The sequence below is a fragment of the Sciurus vulgaris genome, assembly GCF_902686455.1.
Source record: "Sciurus vulgaris genome assembly, chromosome: X".
In the NCBI taxonomy this organism is placed as follows: domain Eukaryota; kingdom Metazoa; phylum Chordata; class Mammalia; order Rodentia; family Sciuridae; genus Sciurus; species Sciurus vulgaris.
The window spans coordinates 94,467,172-94,484,314 of record NC_136471.1 but is presented as its reverse complement, the minus strand read 5'-3'; the positions used below and the strand labels follow the sequence as shown (position 1 = coordinate 94,484,314).

Sequence of the window (17,143 nt, the reverse complement as noted above, 5' to 3'; positions counted from 1 at the left end):
ACCCTGCCCCCACCCAAAAAAAGACTATGTTTTTCCTACACATGATGAAGTTTAATTTATAAATCAGGCACAATAAGATATTAACAACAATAAGTATTGCACTGCATTGTTTTCAGACCACAGTTGATCACTGAAACCACAAATAAGAGGAGACTACTATATTTGGCCCTTAGAATCTTTTGTTGTTATTTTTTGAGAACAAGAAAACCAAGTTTCAGTGAGGTCTGGTGATTTACATGAGGATCCCCAGTTAATAAATAGTAGAGTTAGCTTTAAACCCAAATTTTCTGACTCCCAAGCCCAAGGCTCTTTCCTTCCTGGGATATTTCTTGTCCAGTAAAGGAAGTCCAGCAGATTTTACTGGAAAAGAGAGGAGGTGGAGGAGAAGGGTGGAGTTTTTCTGAACATGCTTCATTGATTCAGCAACTATAAAAGAATTTCCCCCTCCTCTAAAAAAACTTTTTTGTGGTGCTGGGGATCGAATCCATGGCATGGTACATGCCAGGCAAGTGCTCTATCACTGAACCATATCTCCACCTTTTTTTAATTCGAACTTTGAGACAGGGTCTCAGCAAATTGCTGAGGCTGACCTCAATCTTGTGATCCTTTTGCATCAGCCTCCTGAGTATCTGGGGGGTTACAAATGTGCACCACTGTGCCTGGATGCCCCCTCCTCTAAAATTTTCAAGTGGTATATCAGACATCTAGCAAGATCAAATCAGTAAGGGGGCTTTCTTTAACTTGTTCATTCAACAGTTATTGAAACCCACTTCATGAATTCTATATTCTGAGGAGTGACAAAAAATAAGACAAGACCCTTTTCTGTCCTCAAGGAGTGTGCAGTGTTATAGGGAATGCAGGACGCACAAGTGGTTATAGGACAGTAACAAAGAGGACAGTTACTATAGAAAAGGCCTGCATAGAACATGCGGCTCCTGGGAGCAGGACAGTTATTACTGGTTCATAGGATGAGAAGGTTCTGAAAGAAAAGCATCTGGACTGGGCTGCAGTAAGTAAGAAAGATTCATATTTGGTGGGGGCGGGTACTGGGGATTGAACTCAGGGGCACTCAACCATTGAACCACATTTCCAGTCCCTTTTTGTATTTTATTTAGAGACAGGGTCTCATCAAGTTGCTTAGCACCTCGCTGTTGCTGAGGCTGACTTTGAACTTGTGATCCTCCTGCCTCAGTCTCCTGAGCCACTGGAATTACAGGTGAAGATTCATATATTTAGAGAATATTCAGACAAGAGGAAATTGCAGGGCCTGAGACCTAGAGGTAGAAGTGCTCGTGGATGCATAGGGACCTGTGAATCGTCCTGTTTGTCTGGAACATGCATCCAACTCCTGTTATCTCAGCATTCTGAAAGTGCAGATAGTGTTTAAAAGCAAAGTTGAAAAGGATTGGGGAGGACAAGTGTCATCTTTGGGAATGTTGTTTTAACTGTATATTTACTTTTGTTTTGTCGAATTGTGTTTGTCTTTTAGGCGATTGCTTGGAATCATTACCAAAAAGGATGTGTTAAAGCATATAGCACAGATGGCGAACCAAGATCCTGATTCCATTCTCTTCAACTAGAATCATGGGGTTGTTCTGGATATAAAACAGGAAGGACATTGCAGACCATGGATATATTTTATTAACTGGGTACCCAAAACACATTTCCCATATTTGGATGGTGAAGTCATATTAGTGTGTTGTCTCTTTCCTACAAGTTAACCAGTTGCACTACATAATCTCTGGAAATTAATCTTCTCTTTAGGAGAAAAAACAGTTAGGCTTCTGTGATACTGCATTAGGAAGACTTCATGAAAGAGTAAACAAGATTGCTAAGGTTTAATTATGTTTGTTTTTTTAAAATGTTTTTTAATTTAAAAATAATCGTTAGCCAATATGCAATCACTGAAAACTATGCAAGAAAAATTCCAACTGTCCTGAACTATAGCCTGCAGGAAACTCATGAAAAAGTTACTTTTGGGGGATCTAACTGTCATTGGTGGAAGATGAAGTGTAAACTAAGGGGCTTTGCTTTTCAAACCACGGAAAGGAAAGCCAGAAGGAAAATAGTAATGGTATTTTCTAGACTGTGAAGATTCAGTTCAAATGTTATTCTTGTTCCTGTTACAATATTTAGCATTATTAGTTTGTCCTGTGTTTATGTGTATGTTAATTTTAATTTCTGATTATAAGACAATGCTGCTTTAGTTAATCTCCTCTAAATGAATTGAGAGAGGTTGACTTTTATAGCTTGCTTGTTCCTGGTACTCTTTTGAAGTGCACAAAGATAAGTTATAGAGCTTTCTCCTTGTCTGCAAAAAAAAAAAAAAAAAAAAAGGGTAATTTTCCAGATGGTATCTGTTAGCTAGTAGACAAGGACTTTGCCATGAGTTTGAAGCAATGAATGATTTCTTCCAGCTTCCTTGAAATGAATGATTAGTAAAGTTCTAAGCAAAGTCAATGACTAGGAATTTCACATTTTTGTGAGGTCCTAATCAATCCTCTTACCAGATGCCACCTCCACGAATGATGGTGCTTTAGGCTTCTGGAATATGTAAGAACCGTAAAGAGAACTAAGTCTAGACTGCATACTGGTAAACCGGGGAAGATTCAGAGCTGCATCGACATCCTCATGCATTCCTTTGTAAAGACCACCAGGATTGAAATAACTGGCACTCATGCTCCTCCCAGTGTTAAGTACTCATAACAGGCCAGCATTGTCCGCCTGAGCATGAATTAGGCTTGGGATACTTTCAGATATATTTAAGGCTTTGGAACAGGATGGGCAACTGTGACTCCCTTGGGGGGTCCTTAGAGTTCCAAAAAGCAAATCCATCCTAAGACCCAGGGGTGTGGACAAGACCCGGTGACACCAAAGGTGCTTGTATCCAATTGAAAAGGTGCCTGTCTCAATTTCCTACCACACTTAGAACAGTTTTAAAATATTTACGCTATAGGGACACCTGGTGGAGTTAAAGAGCCACCGCCATCATTCCAACCACTATCTTTCTTTTCCTGGTTTCACCCACGTGCAATTACCCTTTCCATTCTGTTCCCCTTCCTGCTCTTCAGTACTGAATCCTGCCTTTGGGAATGAGCACTATGGCTGGTTAATCATTCCTAATAACAAATAATAACTACTAGGGCTAGGTAAATGGTAAACCAAGGCTCAGCAATGTTATGGCACATGGACTAGAGGCGATACACAGCCCTTTTCTTTGCCATATGGCCCAGTTGCTGCTGCCACGTCTCTGTTTCTGCCCCAGATGCCCATGGCGGTGAGACTGCATGGTCAGGGGTGAGAGTTCAGCCTTGCTCATTTTATAAGTCTTTCCCCAGCACTTCCTCCCATCCTTCCAGCCCAGAATCACTCAGCACATTCCCCTAGATCCAACCCCCAAAACAGTGTACCTCGTTTTAAAAGTTGTTGATTCCTGAGTCTAGGACTTTTTACCCCTACGTCTTATCTTTCCAAAATCTGAAATTCTTTTATTGCTCAGAGCTATGTAGCCAAGGCTTGTTTTGATTTTTTATCTTTAAAATATCAAGGTGGCCACCAGAGTTTATCCTTTTATCACCCTAGCATTTTAATGAAAAAGAAAAATAATGCTCCGGGTACATTGCTATCATAGTCATGGCTCAGTAGCTTTATGTCGTTCGCCCCTTCCAGAGCACTGATTCTTTCCTGTGAGATGAAACTCTTTGCCTGACCACCCTGTATACTGTATAGAGATCAAAGTTCTTATTGTGTATATTTCTGGTTGAATACATGTCTTATTAGCTGTCCTTGCCCACTAAAGTTTGCAAAACAGGAAACATGACTATTTCTGGTATTTGGTGGCAAGGGGAGGTTTGGTCATATTTTATCATGCAGCAGTGACATGGAGGGTGTCTTGTTTACCTTTGTGTTTCTTCTAGGCTCTGTTCTTCATTGTAGACAGATGAGCCAGTGTTAAGGTGCTAATTCAGAGAATAAATTCAAGAAATCAGATAACACTGTGCCAAGGTATACTTTAGATGCTAAGCACCGATTGGCCCTCCAGAGAATGACAATTTCCCTTTGATACCTCACTCCTGATAAATCTCATTCATTAACCTCAGCTTCTCAGGAATCCTTGTAGCTTATACACTAGATGTAGCTGTAATGCATGGTGTTCACTATATGTCCAATCCTAGGGTTTGGCTCAGAGGTTGGCTAATTTTGGCTAAAGAGCTATACAAGACTACTAGCTCAGCACTATGACACTCAAGAGTTTTTTTGTCTTGAGGTAAAGGAAAATGTTCTTCCTGCCAATGCCATTTAAGCAGTTAGACATACTTAACCAAAAAAAAAAAAAAAAAAAAAGAGCCAATATATGGAGGTCTGTCAGTAGTTGCAGGTGTTCGCCTCAGTGACAAAAAACTATATTATTTGTATATTATTTGGGATTTTAAAAATGAATGAGTTGAGGCTAGTCTATTTGGTATTAGAAAATCACTCGCCACAAGGGAAGGGTTTACAAAGGAATACTAATAAGTGCTTAACTGAGTTTGGATTTTCCAAGGAAAAAATGTCTGGTGGCCATCCAGCCATGAAAGGAGTGAGAGTTCATAGATTTGTAAAAGTCTAACTGCTGTATTTTGTATCTTCAGCTTTCCAATTTAAACTGAAAAAAAATTAATGCATTAAGAGTTAAACCAAAGAGAAGCAGTAGGGGACTGATAATACAAAATAATGGCTACATTAAAGATCATTTCTCTTTTGGTGTTTAATTTGAAAGGAGTGGCAACACTCTCCTCTTTCTCTGGCCCCAGCATCCTGGCTTAGTCCAGCTATAGGGCAGAGGTGATATGATCCACAAATCTGGTAGATTATCTGACATTGGCTACTTCGAATTTGCCAGCTGGTCGAGCAAATGATTAATTTGCTGGTTGAACTTCAAAATAATTGCTTTGACACCCAAGACTAAATCTAAATCCTTTACAGGAAGAGCAAGAATCCTTTAAAAAAAAACAGATTTCTCTTGGGAGGCAGAGGTAGGAGGATCACACGTTCAAGGTTGGCCAGGGCAACTTAGCCAAACCCTGTGACAAAAGAAATTTTAAAAAGAGCTGAGGATGTGGCTCAGTATTAGAGTGCTTATCTAGCACACGTGAGGCCCTTGGTTCAACCCTCAGTACACCCCCCTTCCCAGGAAAAATAATCTATGAGCCAAATTTATATGTTCTAAAACCTTATTTTTTTAGCCACCTCTGGGATTACCTGGATTTCTTTTGGGGAGGGATTTGAAAGTGAGGACTATAGAAAAGTCTTAGTAAGAAAATATATGAACTATATAAGAAGGTAGAAGAAAAGCCATCCCATACCCCATGCCCTGCATCCTGACATTGGGATGTACAGAAAGTGCTTGATCATGTGCTTCATGGGGATAAAAAGTCAAGCAGTTCCCCCAAAGTTGTGCTTTCCAAGCAAACTAGAGGTTCAAGGTCATTTTGGCTCAAGGACCTACCTTTGGAGAGGCCTCCCCAGGACATTTGCACCATCTCAATGATAAACTTCCTTTACATTTATATTTTAGACTCCCTACTATGTGCATATTATCTATTGAAAAAAAAAAGGTGAGAGTTCCTCAGATGAGAGCTCAGGAGCTGTGTAAATGTGAAGTTCAGTCAGTGCAAGGGACCTGAGTGATGGCCGGAATTTGCTTTGCTTCAGTTTCAGTTGTTTGCTCTAAGGAGAGAAGTTCTGGGAAAAGTGGGTGTTGGCAAGTTAAACTTACCTCCCCAGCATTTGCTTGCTACATTCTCATTTCTGAACATCTGGATCTGGGCAAGGTTTTGAAGAGATACACTCGGTGGAAGTGGCTTTTCCACGGTGTAATCTGATTTTGCCAAATCACCCAAGAAAGAAAGGAAGGAAGGAAGGAATGTGCAGAGTTTGCTTTTCCAAGATGGGACCTATCAGATCACCCAACCCAATTTTACAGTCTTAAATTCCTACCTCTAAGTTCCCACCAAAGGGTCTCCAGCCTCTGTGTGCACACTCATTGAATGAATGCCTTGCCTAAAGTTTGGCTTTTTGAGGAGAAATTGTATGTGATGATAGAAAAATGGGTGTTTATAAAATATAATCCCTACCACTCTCCCTCTCCCTAGTTTCCTCTCTTTTGTCTGTCCCTCCACTATGCCTTGAATTCAAATTTCTCTCCATTTTTGCAAGCATGTGGTTTCGAATGTGGGCACTGAAGGAGAGAGGAAGGATGACTGTGAGAACAGAACATGGGAGCTCCTCCTGAGTGGATGGGTCCAGGGGCACTTTGCTCCACCATTGGGGCTGAAGCCATAGACGCTTGCCGGGAGGCCTGAGGGCTTTAGCATCTCCAGGCAGACCTGTGAAGTATTCATTGCTAAACCTCATTATTTCTACTAGTCTACACCTGTTGGAATTCATGAATAATCTAGGATTTGGTGAGGGAAATGCCATCTGGCAAAATGGGGAGGAAGGCAGGGCCTGTGATGATTTTTCTTAGGTGGGAATGTTCAGCCTCACTATCATATTGAGGGTACCTCAGATTATATGATCCTTCAAGAATGTGCTTTTTCCCTCCTCCATTTCACATTGTTCCCTCTTCATCCTCCTTTCTTCCCCATCATCCTGCCTTCTTAGTACTCAGCTTTTTATATAAGTATTTACTTTTTTATTATATATTTGGTCCTTTGGGACTGTGTAATGGTTATGAATTTATTCCATTCAAGATAAAAATATGTTTAATATTTTGTTCTCTTAAACTATCTTTAGAAGCTATGCTGCTAACCAGGTACAGGCCAGAAAGGCAATGGGCCTGATAGCATCTTGGTCACATCACCTAAGGGTCACAACAATGTCATATTGGTGACTCTTCTTCATTTGACCAAGACCTGCCTCCTGCTCTTACCTCTGCCCATTCATTTCTGGCTATGGGAGATATACCAGCCATTGGGTGAGCCACTGAGACCAGGAGGGTCAGAGGGGCCGGGTTCTAGCCCATGGGCTGCTACGTGAGTATCTCTGTAATAAGCTCATTTGTAGTGCCGGCTCTAACTGAAGTAGCCAAAGAAAACATGTCTGGAAATTTTAATTCCTGAGAGTTGGTCAAAGTTCAGCTGAAGCTAATGTATAGACATCAGCAGTAGCTTGGTGTCCCGAAACTAGCTTCAACCAAAGCCTAAGGAGCCTGTTGCCAGGGAAAGCTTGGTGCTGAGCTGTTCAGAAGATTATTTATCTGTGTGTGTTGCCAACCCTGTAGCCATGCTTTCTTAGCTTTATCCTCACTTGCTCATTTGGAGGCGCAGCCTGAACCAAAGCTGTGGCTCACTGCTCACTTTGTTCTGCTCCCTGGTCATGCATAGCGACATAGTGTAAAAAGGAAGATGTGAACTGGGGAGTTCGGAGACCTGTTTTTATTCCCTATGCTTCTACTAACTAGCCTTGAGATCTTAACCGCTCTGTGCCTCAGTGTTCCCATCTGCAAAATGGGGATAGTGTTAATTGCCCTACCTACCTCACAGGGTTGTTGTGAGGATAAACTGAGACAATGAATGGAAAGTACTTTGACAAGTAAGTGCTATGCAAATTGTAAGAAATGGAAACAATCATGTTAAAGGCAATGGAATGGACATTGGCAGAAGGGTTGATGGGATCATCCAGCCCTTTCTCTGTGTGGCTTAAATCCAGGTCGCCATTGCTTTATACATTTTCACTTAGCACAGATTTGTAATTATGCATGTAATAAAGCACAGCCTTATCCAGCATGGTGTCTGGTGTGTTTTTGAAGACCCTCAACTTTGCTGCTGCTGATTTCCAACCATAAAAGAAGACATGGGAGCAGGTGTGGGGCTTGGGGGGGAGGGTAGTATAGAAAGCAACTGCAAACCCAACTGTCAGGCTCACTTTTTTTTTTTTTTTTTTTTGTACAGGGGATTGAACTAGGAGCACTTGACCAGCCCTTTCTTCATTTTATTTAGAGACAGGGTCTCACTGAGTTGTGTAGGGCCTCCATAAGTTGCTGAGGCTGACTTTGAAATCTCGATCCTCCTGCCTCAGCCTCCCAAGCCACTGGGATTACAGGCCTGTGCCACCAGGCCCAGTTCAGGCTCACTTTTAAAAACAAAGTTTATTAAATACTTATTTTTACATTTACAAATTCAGTAATGCTTTTTACTAGAAGGAGGCACTTGAGGGGCAGCTAGTTTTCTGAGACATTCTAGATACCTGGATACATCGTTCATTATAGCTACTTTAATGTTCCTGTCTCATAACATTGTTGATACCTTCCTGAGGACACAAGAGCAAGCTGGAGCTGTATTTTTTCCTTTCTCTCTTTCTGAACTTGTAATGATGTAAGATCATGAACTTTGACAGGCCTCTTGCCTACATTCCCTTCAAATGAAGAAGAGGATTGGGGATTAAAATATTCATTCCTTCAGTGAATTCCAGGGTTCTTAGTACCCTTTTCATGGTGTGTTGGGAATAAAATGTCTCCTATGGAAAGCCCTCTGTAGTGACCATATGTAAATGGCAGCAGGATTGGGCATGGAGAGGTGGCTGAATATGCAGTCATTCCCTTTACACACCTCTCTGCAACACAGAAAAAAAAGAACAGCTAGACTTTGAAGTATGACTTTTCTACTTTCTTACTGTTTCCCCCACATCAGCCTCCTCCACCCTCCCACCCTGTCTTTGGTAGCCAAACACTACTGGTAAGGCAGTTTGCCACGGACCCAAGTGTTAGTTGAAGAGTTTCTCCAGCCAACATTTGATCACATCTGCATTGGAGTTGACTCAATATTTTGCTGCTACAAAGAACTTGAAAACCTTTGGCCTAGTTGGTATCATTTCAGGAAGAACATACCTATGTAAAAGTAACTCCCTCACAAACCTAAATCCCACCTGAACTTCAGCCCTTGATGTTATTTATCATTTGACCGAGAGCCCTTTCCACACTATCACCATCCCTGCCTCTGAATCTTTGAGAAAAAAAAAGTACATCTGTTACCAGCTATCAACAACTTGTTATGAATTAGGGTGTCGTGTCTAGTTGCTGTAGGGCTCAGATAAAAATTGCTTTGATGGAGTATGAGGTATGGACTGATCCATCCTGTAGGGCAGGAGCTGCCCAGAAAAAAAGAAAAAAAAAACTGGAAATGACCACCAGATGTCAGTGCAATCATTAAAGTACTGATGTGACTAAGGTTGGTCAGAGGGGAACTGTATCTAAGGTAGGTAGGTCAAGAAGCATGAATTCATATCTATAGCTAGGTGCTTAGAGACCTAAATTCAATCACATAGTAGGTATTAGTTTATTAGATATTCTCTTTCTAATGTGCCTAATAAAGTTTATGCTGTTCTTATTTTAAAATTAATATGACAAGTTCTTATTATTAAAAAAAATCAATCACAAGGCAGTCCCTGCCTTCAAGGAGCTTAACGATCCTGATGTCCGAAAGTAGTTTCTTTTTCAAAATGGCAAACTGGATAAAAACATTAGGGAAAGAAGGTTCCAGTCCCTCCCTTATTAGAGTGGCCATATCATTTGTTGTACGACTAAGATACTTTTGACAAGGGGAGGGTGGTCATAATTACCCATGGACAGAAGACATAGGCTGAGATTATCCCAGGCAAAGCGAGAAGCCTGGTCATTCTGATCCTTAGGCACTGTCAGCTCCTGGCCTTCGGACTCTAGATCAAGTTTCACAAGTTCCTTTCCTAGAATTTCAGACTCTGCCCTTCCCTTGAGCTTCTATGGACCCTCCCGTGTACTCTCCTCCCTCATAATAAGCACTCACAACTGCTACTGAGATGTAGGATTAAAGAAATGTTCAACCATAAAGTTAAAAAAATTCTTATGGGTAAGTGGCAGACAGATCAATAGAAAAGAAAGAAAAAGGGGTGGGGTGGGGAGAAGGGGTGGGAAAGGAGTAGGGGTGGGGAAAGTGAAGGGGAAGCAGAGGTACAGGGTCCTAATTAGAATAAGATATATTTTATGCTTATATACTTGATGTATATCAAAATGGATTCTACTGTTAAGTATAACTAAAAAAGAAACAATTAAAAAATTCTTATTTTCAAAAACAATAATAGGGTTCTGAACAGAGAGCAACATTCATGTTATAAGAAAGCTACTACTTTGGGGGCTAGGGAAATAGCTCAGTTGGTAGAGTGCTTGCCTTGTAAGCACAAGGCCCTGGGTTCGATCCCCAGCACCCCCCCCCAAAAAAAAAAAAAAAAAAGCTACTTTGGGGTTCCCTTAGTCTTCTTCAAACTGTGTGGTTGAGGTGCTTCCATGCCTGTGCCTTGCTCACGGTCATTGTCTCTAACTAGTCCATTTTAAGATCTTGAGTCAGGAGGCTGAAAATAGAAGATAGAAAGAATGGGAAAAAAGGATTTGGAGCCAGAGGACCTAAACTCAAGAATTACTATAAAGGAATTACTACCTTTTTGATTAAACAATACTCAGGGACCTTAATTAGTCTTGAAGGAAGTCTCCTCTTGAAAAGGGGTTCATGGGCCTTGTAGTATGGCTTTGTGTTCCAAAAGACACCCCTCGCCTTAGGAGCATGTTTTTCTGGTTACCTCATTGGCTTAGGGGTGTGGTGGAGATCATCCCTCTTTTTAATATTCTGTTCCAAGTATGCTTCTTATAGAGGCTTTACAGCTGAGATGAAAGTAGAACTTGCCATCTAAAAGTTGGAGAAGGAGAAGGAGCCAATGTAATGTGCAATATGATTCTCCAGCTTACCTATGGTGGTGGCCCCCAAATATGACTGAGCATCAGAATCATCTGAAATGGGTGTTAAAATACAGACTTCTGGGCTGGATTTGTCGCTCAGTGGTAGAGCACTTGCCTAGCATGTGTGAGGCCCTGGGTTTGATCCTCAACACCACATAAAAATAAATAAATGAAGGTATTGTGTCCATCTACAACTAAACAAAAATATTTTTTAAAAATTAAAATACAGATTTCTGGACTGGGAGAGGGGCTGAGAGGTAGAATACTTGCCTAGCATGCATGTGGCCCTGGGTGCCATTTACAGCACAAATAAATAAATAAATAAACAAACAAGAGTCAAGTCAGGGAAACTCCCAGAAAAAAAATACAGATTCAGGGACAGTTTGGAACCAAGTCTTAGACTAGGCTTTGGAGAAACCTGGAGGGGTATTATAGGTTTCATCCCAACCTGGGTCCTTATGAGCCTCCTATGCAGTGGGTACCATTTCAGCACCTGCCACCATCTGAGAGAACTCATTTTTCTGCTGTTTGTTTATTATTGTATCCAAAGTACAGTGCCTAGCAAAGAGCAGAAAATACAGAGTTTGCTGAATACTCTGTTTGTGTAAAGCTTGTTCCTGTTTCCTGTCTGAAAATATGTCTCTTACCTAGATGGATGCCACCTTTGGGGATGCCACCATTACCTGGGCATATGCGTTTGTTCCTTTGGTTTTGTGTACTTGGAAATGAATCCAGGGTTGCTTTACCACTGTGTGACATCCCCAGACCTTTTTTTTTTTTCAGTTTTTGAGACTTTTGAGACAAGGTCTTGTTAAAGTACTGAGGTTGACCTTGAACTAGTGTTCCTCCTGCCTCAGCCTCCAGAGCTGCTGGGATTAGAGGGGTGCACCAATGTGCCTGGCAGCCATAAGGGGTTCTTATATTTTAAGTCACAACTTGATTATCACCATCTCAGTACAACCCTTTGTAGGTGATAAAGTATATGTTTATTTCAGTCTTTTCTACTTATTCACCAGGTGATTTTAACACACGTTTTAACTGCTCTGGACCTGAGCCACCTCTCCTATAAAGTAGGAATGATGGGCCGGGGGTGTGGTTCTGTGGTAGAGCATATGCTTAGCATGTGCAGGGCCCTGGGTCCCATCCACAGCACCATCAAAAGAAAAAAGGAATGATGATAAAAATCTGCTTCACTGGACCATTGAGATGATAAATTGAAACTGATTATGAAAACCAGACTTTACAAATTGGCTATAAGAACATCATCATTATTCATTTGGTCCTGAGGGCTAAAAGAGATAAATGTATGAGGAATAATCAGTTCATTCAACCAATATTTATTAAGCACTTACTTGTTGCCATGGACTATATTAGGCACTGGTGATGTAATAAAGGACAAAACAGACCCATGTCCTGGTGATGATCCAAAAGAGTCAAGTTCGAATGGTTTAAACTAGCAGACTTTTCTAGTGAAAAAATACCTTCTTCCCCAAGTCTAAAGCTAATGGACCTGGCAGCCTCTCCCAAATAATAGCACAATCTTGGAAACTCCTCTGCCCCCAAAATGTTCCCCAATTATTTCTCCCTCCAAGATTCTGAATGAACCACTATATCGGGGCACACTGAAACAGTCTGTCAGCCATGATTGTCAAGAAGGACTCACTGGGCTGGGGTGGTGGCTCAGTGGTAGAACAGTTGCCTAGCACACATGAGGCACTTGATTCAATCTTCAACACCACATATAAAACCAAATAAACAAAATAATGGTATTGTGTCCATCTACAACTAAAAGTATAAAAAAAGGGACTCACTCACTTTGCTACTTCCAGCTCCAACTCCCACTTGCCCACATCAGAAGCCTACAAAGTCACTCAAAGAACATTCACACCAGATGTCACCCAGACTGACAAAGTCAGTTGTACCCGTTTCCCCTCTTGCCTGTCATCCAGCATCACGCCTCTTTCTAGTTCCAGTTACAAAACAAAAACTTCCTTGTCTATGAATGAATAGACAGATAAGAATGAATAGCAGATAAGGCTGTGTGTACTGAGAGAAAAGGGTTGTCTACACTCGACACTATTCTACAAAGGTTTTATTACATAAGTACCTTTGAACTTCATTACAACCCCATGAGAGGCAAAATATGAGGAAATGAAAGCTAACACTTGGTTGTGGTTTGCTCAGCATCTCAGAGGCAGGAAGTATTATAGTGGAAATTGGAATTCAATGTTTTTAATCCCAGGTCCCTGAATCTTTTTTAAATTTTTTTTTCTTTTTTTGGTACTGGGGATTGAACCCAGAGGGACTTTACCATTGAGCCACATCCCAAGAACTTTTTATCATTTTTTTTTTTAATTTTGAAGCAGGATCTCACTAAGTTGCTTAGGGCCTCACTAAGTTGCTGAAGCTGACCTCAAACTTGCAATCCTCCTGCCTCAGCCTCCCAAGTCACTGGGATTACAAGTGTGTGTCGCCATACCTGCCTCTACCCTGAATCTTGTGGCTCAGTGCTCCTGTTGATCCTGAATGTGACTTTGTGGGAAGAAAGTAACAGGAGCCTGCCTTGGTGAATTTAGATAGTTTGTTTGAGCTTTAAAATTTTACTATGAATGAGAGTCTGCATAGAGACATACAGAGATGAGAAACAATTCTAGGAGGGAGATCTCCCAAGTGGTTTCTTTGAAAATGTGAAGGTGAAGAAATGAAGATGTATGAATGGAGAGGTTCTATATTTACTAATTTATTTCTCTTGGTATTGTTTGAAGTTTTACCAAGAGCTTGTATTACTTTTATAATATTTTTAAAGTGAACATCCAGGAAAGAAAACTATTTTTATATGTAGTCATAAGGATGTGTTGATCCCATCAATTGGAAGCTAAATTTGTTTTTTTCCTATGAACTAATGACAAACAATGAAAACCAAAGCTTCAAGTCCAGTAAGTGGTTGTTATGATGAGAATTGCCATCCTTTGCCGGGGAGCCATATGACTCATGCAGGCATACGGTGCTGTTTTCTTTCATAATCTAACATAGCAGCCAGCATGATCCTTTTAAAACAAATGAGGTCATGTCACTTGTCTGATTTGAAACACTTTGGTGACTTTCCATTACATCCAGAGCAAATCCAACCCCTTCCCCTCATCTCTGAGGTTTTCTATGACGTTCCTCTGACGTATCTTGCAAACCCCATGTTACGTGTTGAATTCTGTCTTCTAAAAATTCATGTTGAAGCCTTAACCCCCAGAATTCCCAAAAGTGATCTTATTTGTTGCAGATATCATTAAGTTAGAATGGAGTAGACAAGCCCCTAGTCCAATGTAAGTGTTGTCCTTAAAAGAAGGGGTAATTTGAACCAGGTGCACACACAGGGAGAATTTCATCTGAAGAAGACAGTATGGGGTAATGTTCCTATAAGCCAAGGAATGCCAAAGATTGCCAGTAAACCACCAGAAGCTAGGGAAGAGGCATACAACATATATTTCCTAACAGCTTTCAGAAGGCACCAACCCTAACCAGGCATGGTGGTACACACCTGTAATTCCAGTGACTTGGGAGGCTGAGGCAGGAGGATCGTAAGTTCAAGGCCAGCCTCAGCATCTTAGCAAGGCCTTATGCAAATTAGTGAGACCCTGTTTCAAAATTTAGAAAAAAGAAAATATCAACCCAACTAGCACCTTAATTGAGGACTTCCAGCCTCCTGAACTGTGAGCTAGTATATTTCTCTTGGCTAAGCCCCTAGTCCATGGTACTTTGCCAAGGCAGTCCAAGCAAATGAATGCACCTCATCTCCTGCCACTCACCACCTTTTCTCACTTGCTCCTAGCACACTATCATTATTTTGTAATTCACCCTGCCCCTCTGTACACCAAGTTTATTCCTGCTCAGGATCTATGCACTAACCATTTCCTTGTTCTCAAATGTACTTCCCCCTAGATCTTTACATGACAGGCTCCTTCTTGTCATTCAGTTTAAGTATCCAAATAAATAGATAAAAAAATAAATATCCTCTCTTCCACGAGCCTTTCCTGACCTCCCAGTCCTTCTTAATGTCTCTTGCTCTTTTCCGTTGCTTTGTTTCTGCTTCAGAGAAGTCAGCAGTGTCTGGTGGTTCCTTGTATGTTCATGGTATATCTCTCCATTTAGGATGGGGGCAAAGGATTTTTTGTTCAAGTGTGCCCTTGCATCTGCCTAGACTGACCTGGCATACTATGGAGGTTTAATCAATATTTATTGAATGAGTGAATGGGAAGAGTTCTTCACTGACAGACTCATTCATTAGATATTTTTGAATAACATTTGACAGCTGCTGTGATAGAACTTGAGGAATGAAGCCAAATAAGATAGGCCCACCACCTTTAGCCTTTCTAAACAAGGCTATGCTGCTAATGGATGATCCTGGGCAAGGCCCCTAACCACTCTGTATCTCAATAATCTATTCTGCCCAATGGAGATGATATTCATATCTAACCCAAAGAGTAGTGGCAAAAAGTAAATGGAATGGGCAATGTGTGTAAAAAGCCCAGTAGGTGTCTAAAAATGTCATTTCCTTTCCTTTTTCTTTCTTTCCTTCCTTTTTTTTTTAAATGCCATTACATTGGCATTTAAGTATCAACATGTTTCAAAGGGTCGGTAGTCATTCATTCACTCAACAACAACTATTTATTGAGCATCTATTTTGTTTCAGGCCCTATGCTGAGTACTGGGAAAATGGCAGCAAACAACATAGACACAGTTCTTGTCTTTATAATGCTTGCTGTGGAGTGGAGGTTTTAGGTTTTTGGGTTTTCCTGTATGTCACCAGCAAATATTTATGGGGCCTGGCAGTTCTACATTTTTTCTATCTAGAGGGAATGGTGAGCATGGTCACCAGATTTTCACAATACTGATGTAGCAGAAAGAGCACAGGCTTTAGGGTTCATATCCTACCTCTGCTGCTAATGGATGATCCTGGGAAAGGCCCCTAACCACTCTGTATCTCAATAATCTACTCTGCCCAATGGAGATGATATTCATATCTAACCTAAAGAGTAGTGGCAAAAAGTAAATGGAATGGGCAATGTGTATAAAAAGCCCAGTAGGTGTCCAAAAATGTCATTTCCTTTTTCTTTCTTTCCTTCCTTTTTTTTTTTTTTTTTTTCCAGTACTGGGGATTGAACCCAGGGAGGGGTACTATACCATTGAGCTACATCCCTAGCCCTCTTTATTTCTTATTTGAAGACAGGGTCTCACTAAGGGGCTAAGGGTGGTCTCAAACTTGTGATCCTCTGGAGTTTCTGGGATGACAGGCATGCACCACTGTGCCTGGTCTTATTCCATTTTCTGTTGCTGTGACAGAATATCAGAGCCTGGATCATTTATAAAGGAAAGAAGCCTGTGTTGGTTTATAGTTTTGAAGGCTGGGAAGTTCATGGGTACATCAGAGTGTCTGGTGAGTGCATCCTAACATTGCAGAAGATGAAAGGGCAAGTGAGTATATGTGGAAGACACAAAATATAAAGGACTACCTGTTTATTATGACCTGCTCTCACAGTAACTAATTCAGTCCCACAAGAACTATATTAATGTCTCTTAATGACCTAATTACTTTTCAATACCAATTACATTGGCAATTAAGTATCAACATGTTTCAAAGGGTCGGTAGTCATTCATTCACTCAACAACAACTATTTATTGAGCATCTATTTTGTTTCAGGCCCTGTGCTGAATACTGGGAAAATGGCGGCAAACAACATAGACATAGTTCTTGTCTTTAAGTGCTTGCTGTGGAGTGGAGGTTTTAGGTTTTTGGGTTTTCCTGTATGTCACCAGCAAATATTTATGGGGCCTGGCAGTTCTACATTTTTTTCTATCTAGAGGGAATGGTGAGCATGGTCACCAGATTTTCATCATGGCACTATCAGCTATTGCCCTAGATGTCCAAGTGACCCTGGATCTCTGATTATCAGGATTAGGAACCCTCTACAAATTATTTTAAATTATTTTCTGCATACTGAGCATTTATCTGTTTCAAGTATTAGATTCCCTGCTTCATGTTCATTACTTTATTTAATCCCCACAACAACCTTGAGAAGTAGATATTTGATATGGTTTAGATAAGTGTCCCCCCAAAACTTATGTATTGAAGGCTTGATCACCAACCTGTGGCATGATTGGGAAGTGGTGGAACCTTTAAGAGGTGGGGCTTAGTAGAAGGAAGTTAAGTCACTGGGGGTGTGCCCTTGAAAGGGATATCAGTATCCTAGTCCCTTTCTCTCTTTGCTCCCTGACTGCCATGAGGTGGCAGCTTCTTCCACCATACCACACACTCGCCACAGTGATATTCTACCTCACCACAGGCCCAAAAGCAATGGGGCAAAGCAACCATAGACTGGAACCTCTGAAACCGTAAGCCAAAAT

At 41.0% G+C, this 17,143-nt stretch overlaps 1 protein-coding gene across 6 annotated transcripts in view; it reads left to right on the top strand.

The window, feature by feature from the left end:
• CLCN5 (chloride voltage-gated channel 5) overlaps positions 1-7,767 on the top strand; it is a 162,301-nt gene extending 154,534 nt beyond the window's left edge. For all 6 annotated transcript variants that reach the window (XM_079124149.1, XM_079124151.1, XM_079124148.1 and 3 more), the window contains one exon: positions 1,490-7,767. In XM_079124149.1, the coding sequence (XP_078980275.1) occupies positions 1,490-1,580 (91 nt within the window). In that variant the 3' untranslated portion in view covers positions 1,581-7,767. The remainder of the gene's footprint in view (positions 1-1,489) is intronic.
• Positions 7,768-17,143: the final 9,376 nt, after the last annotated feature.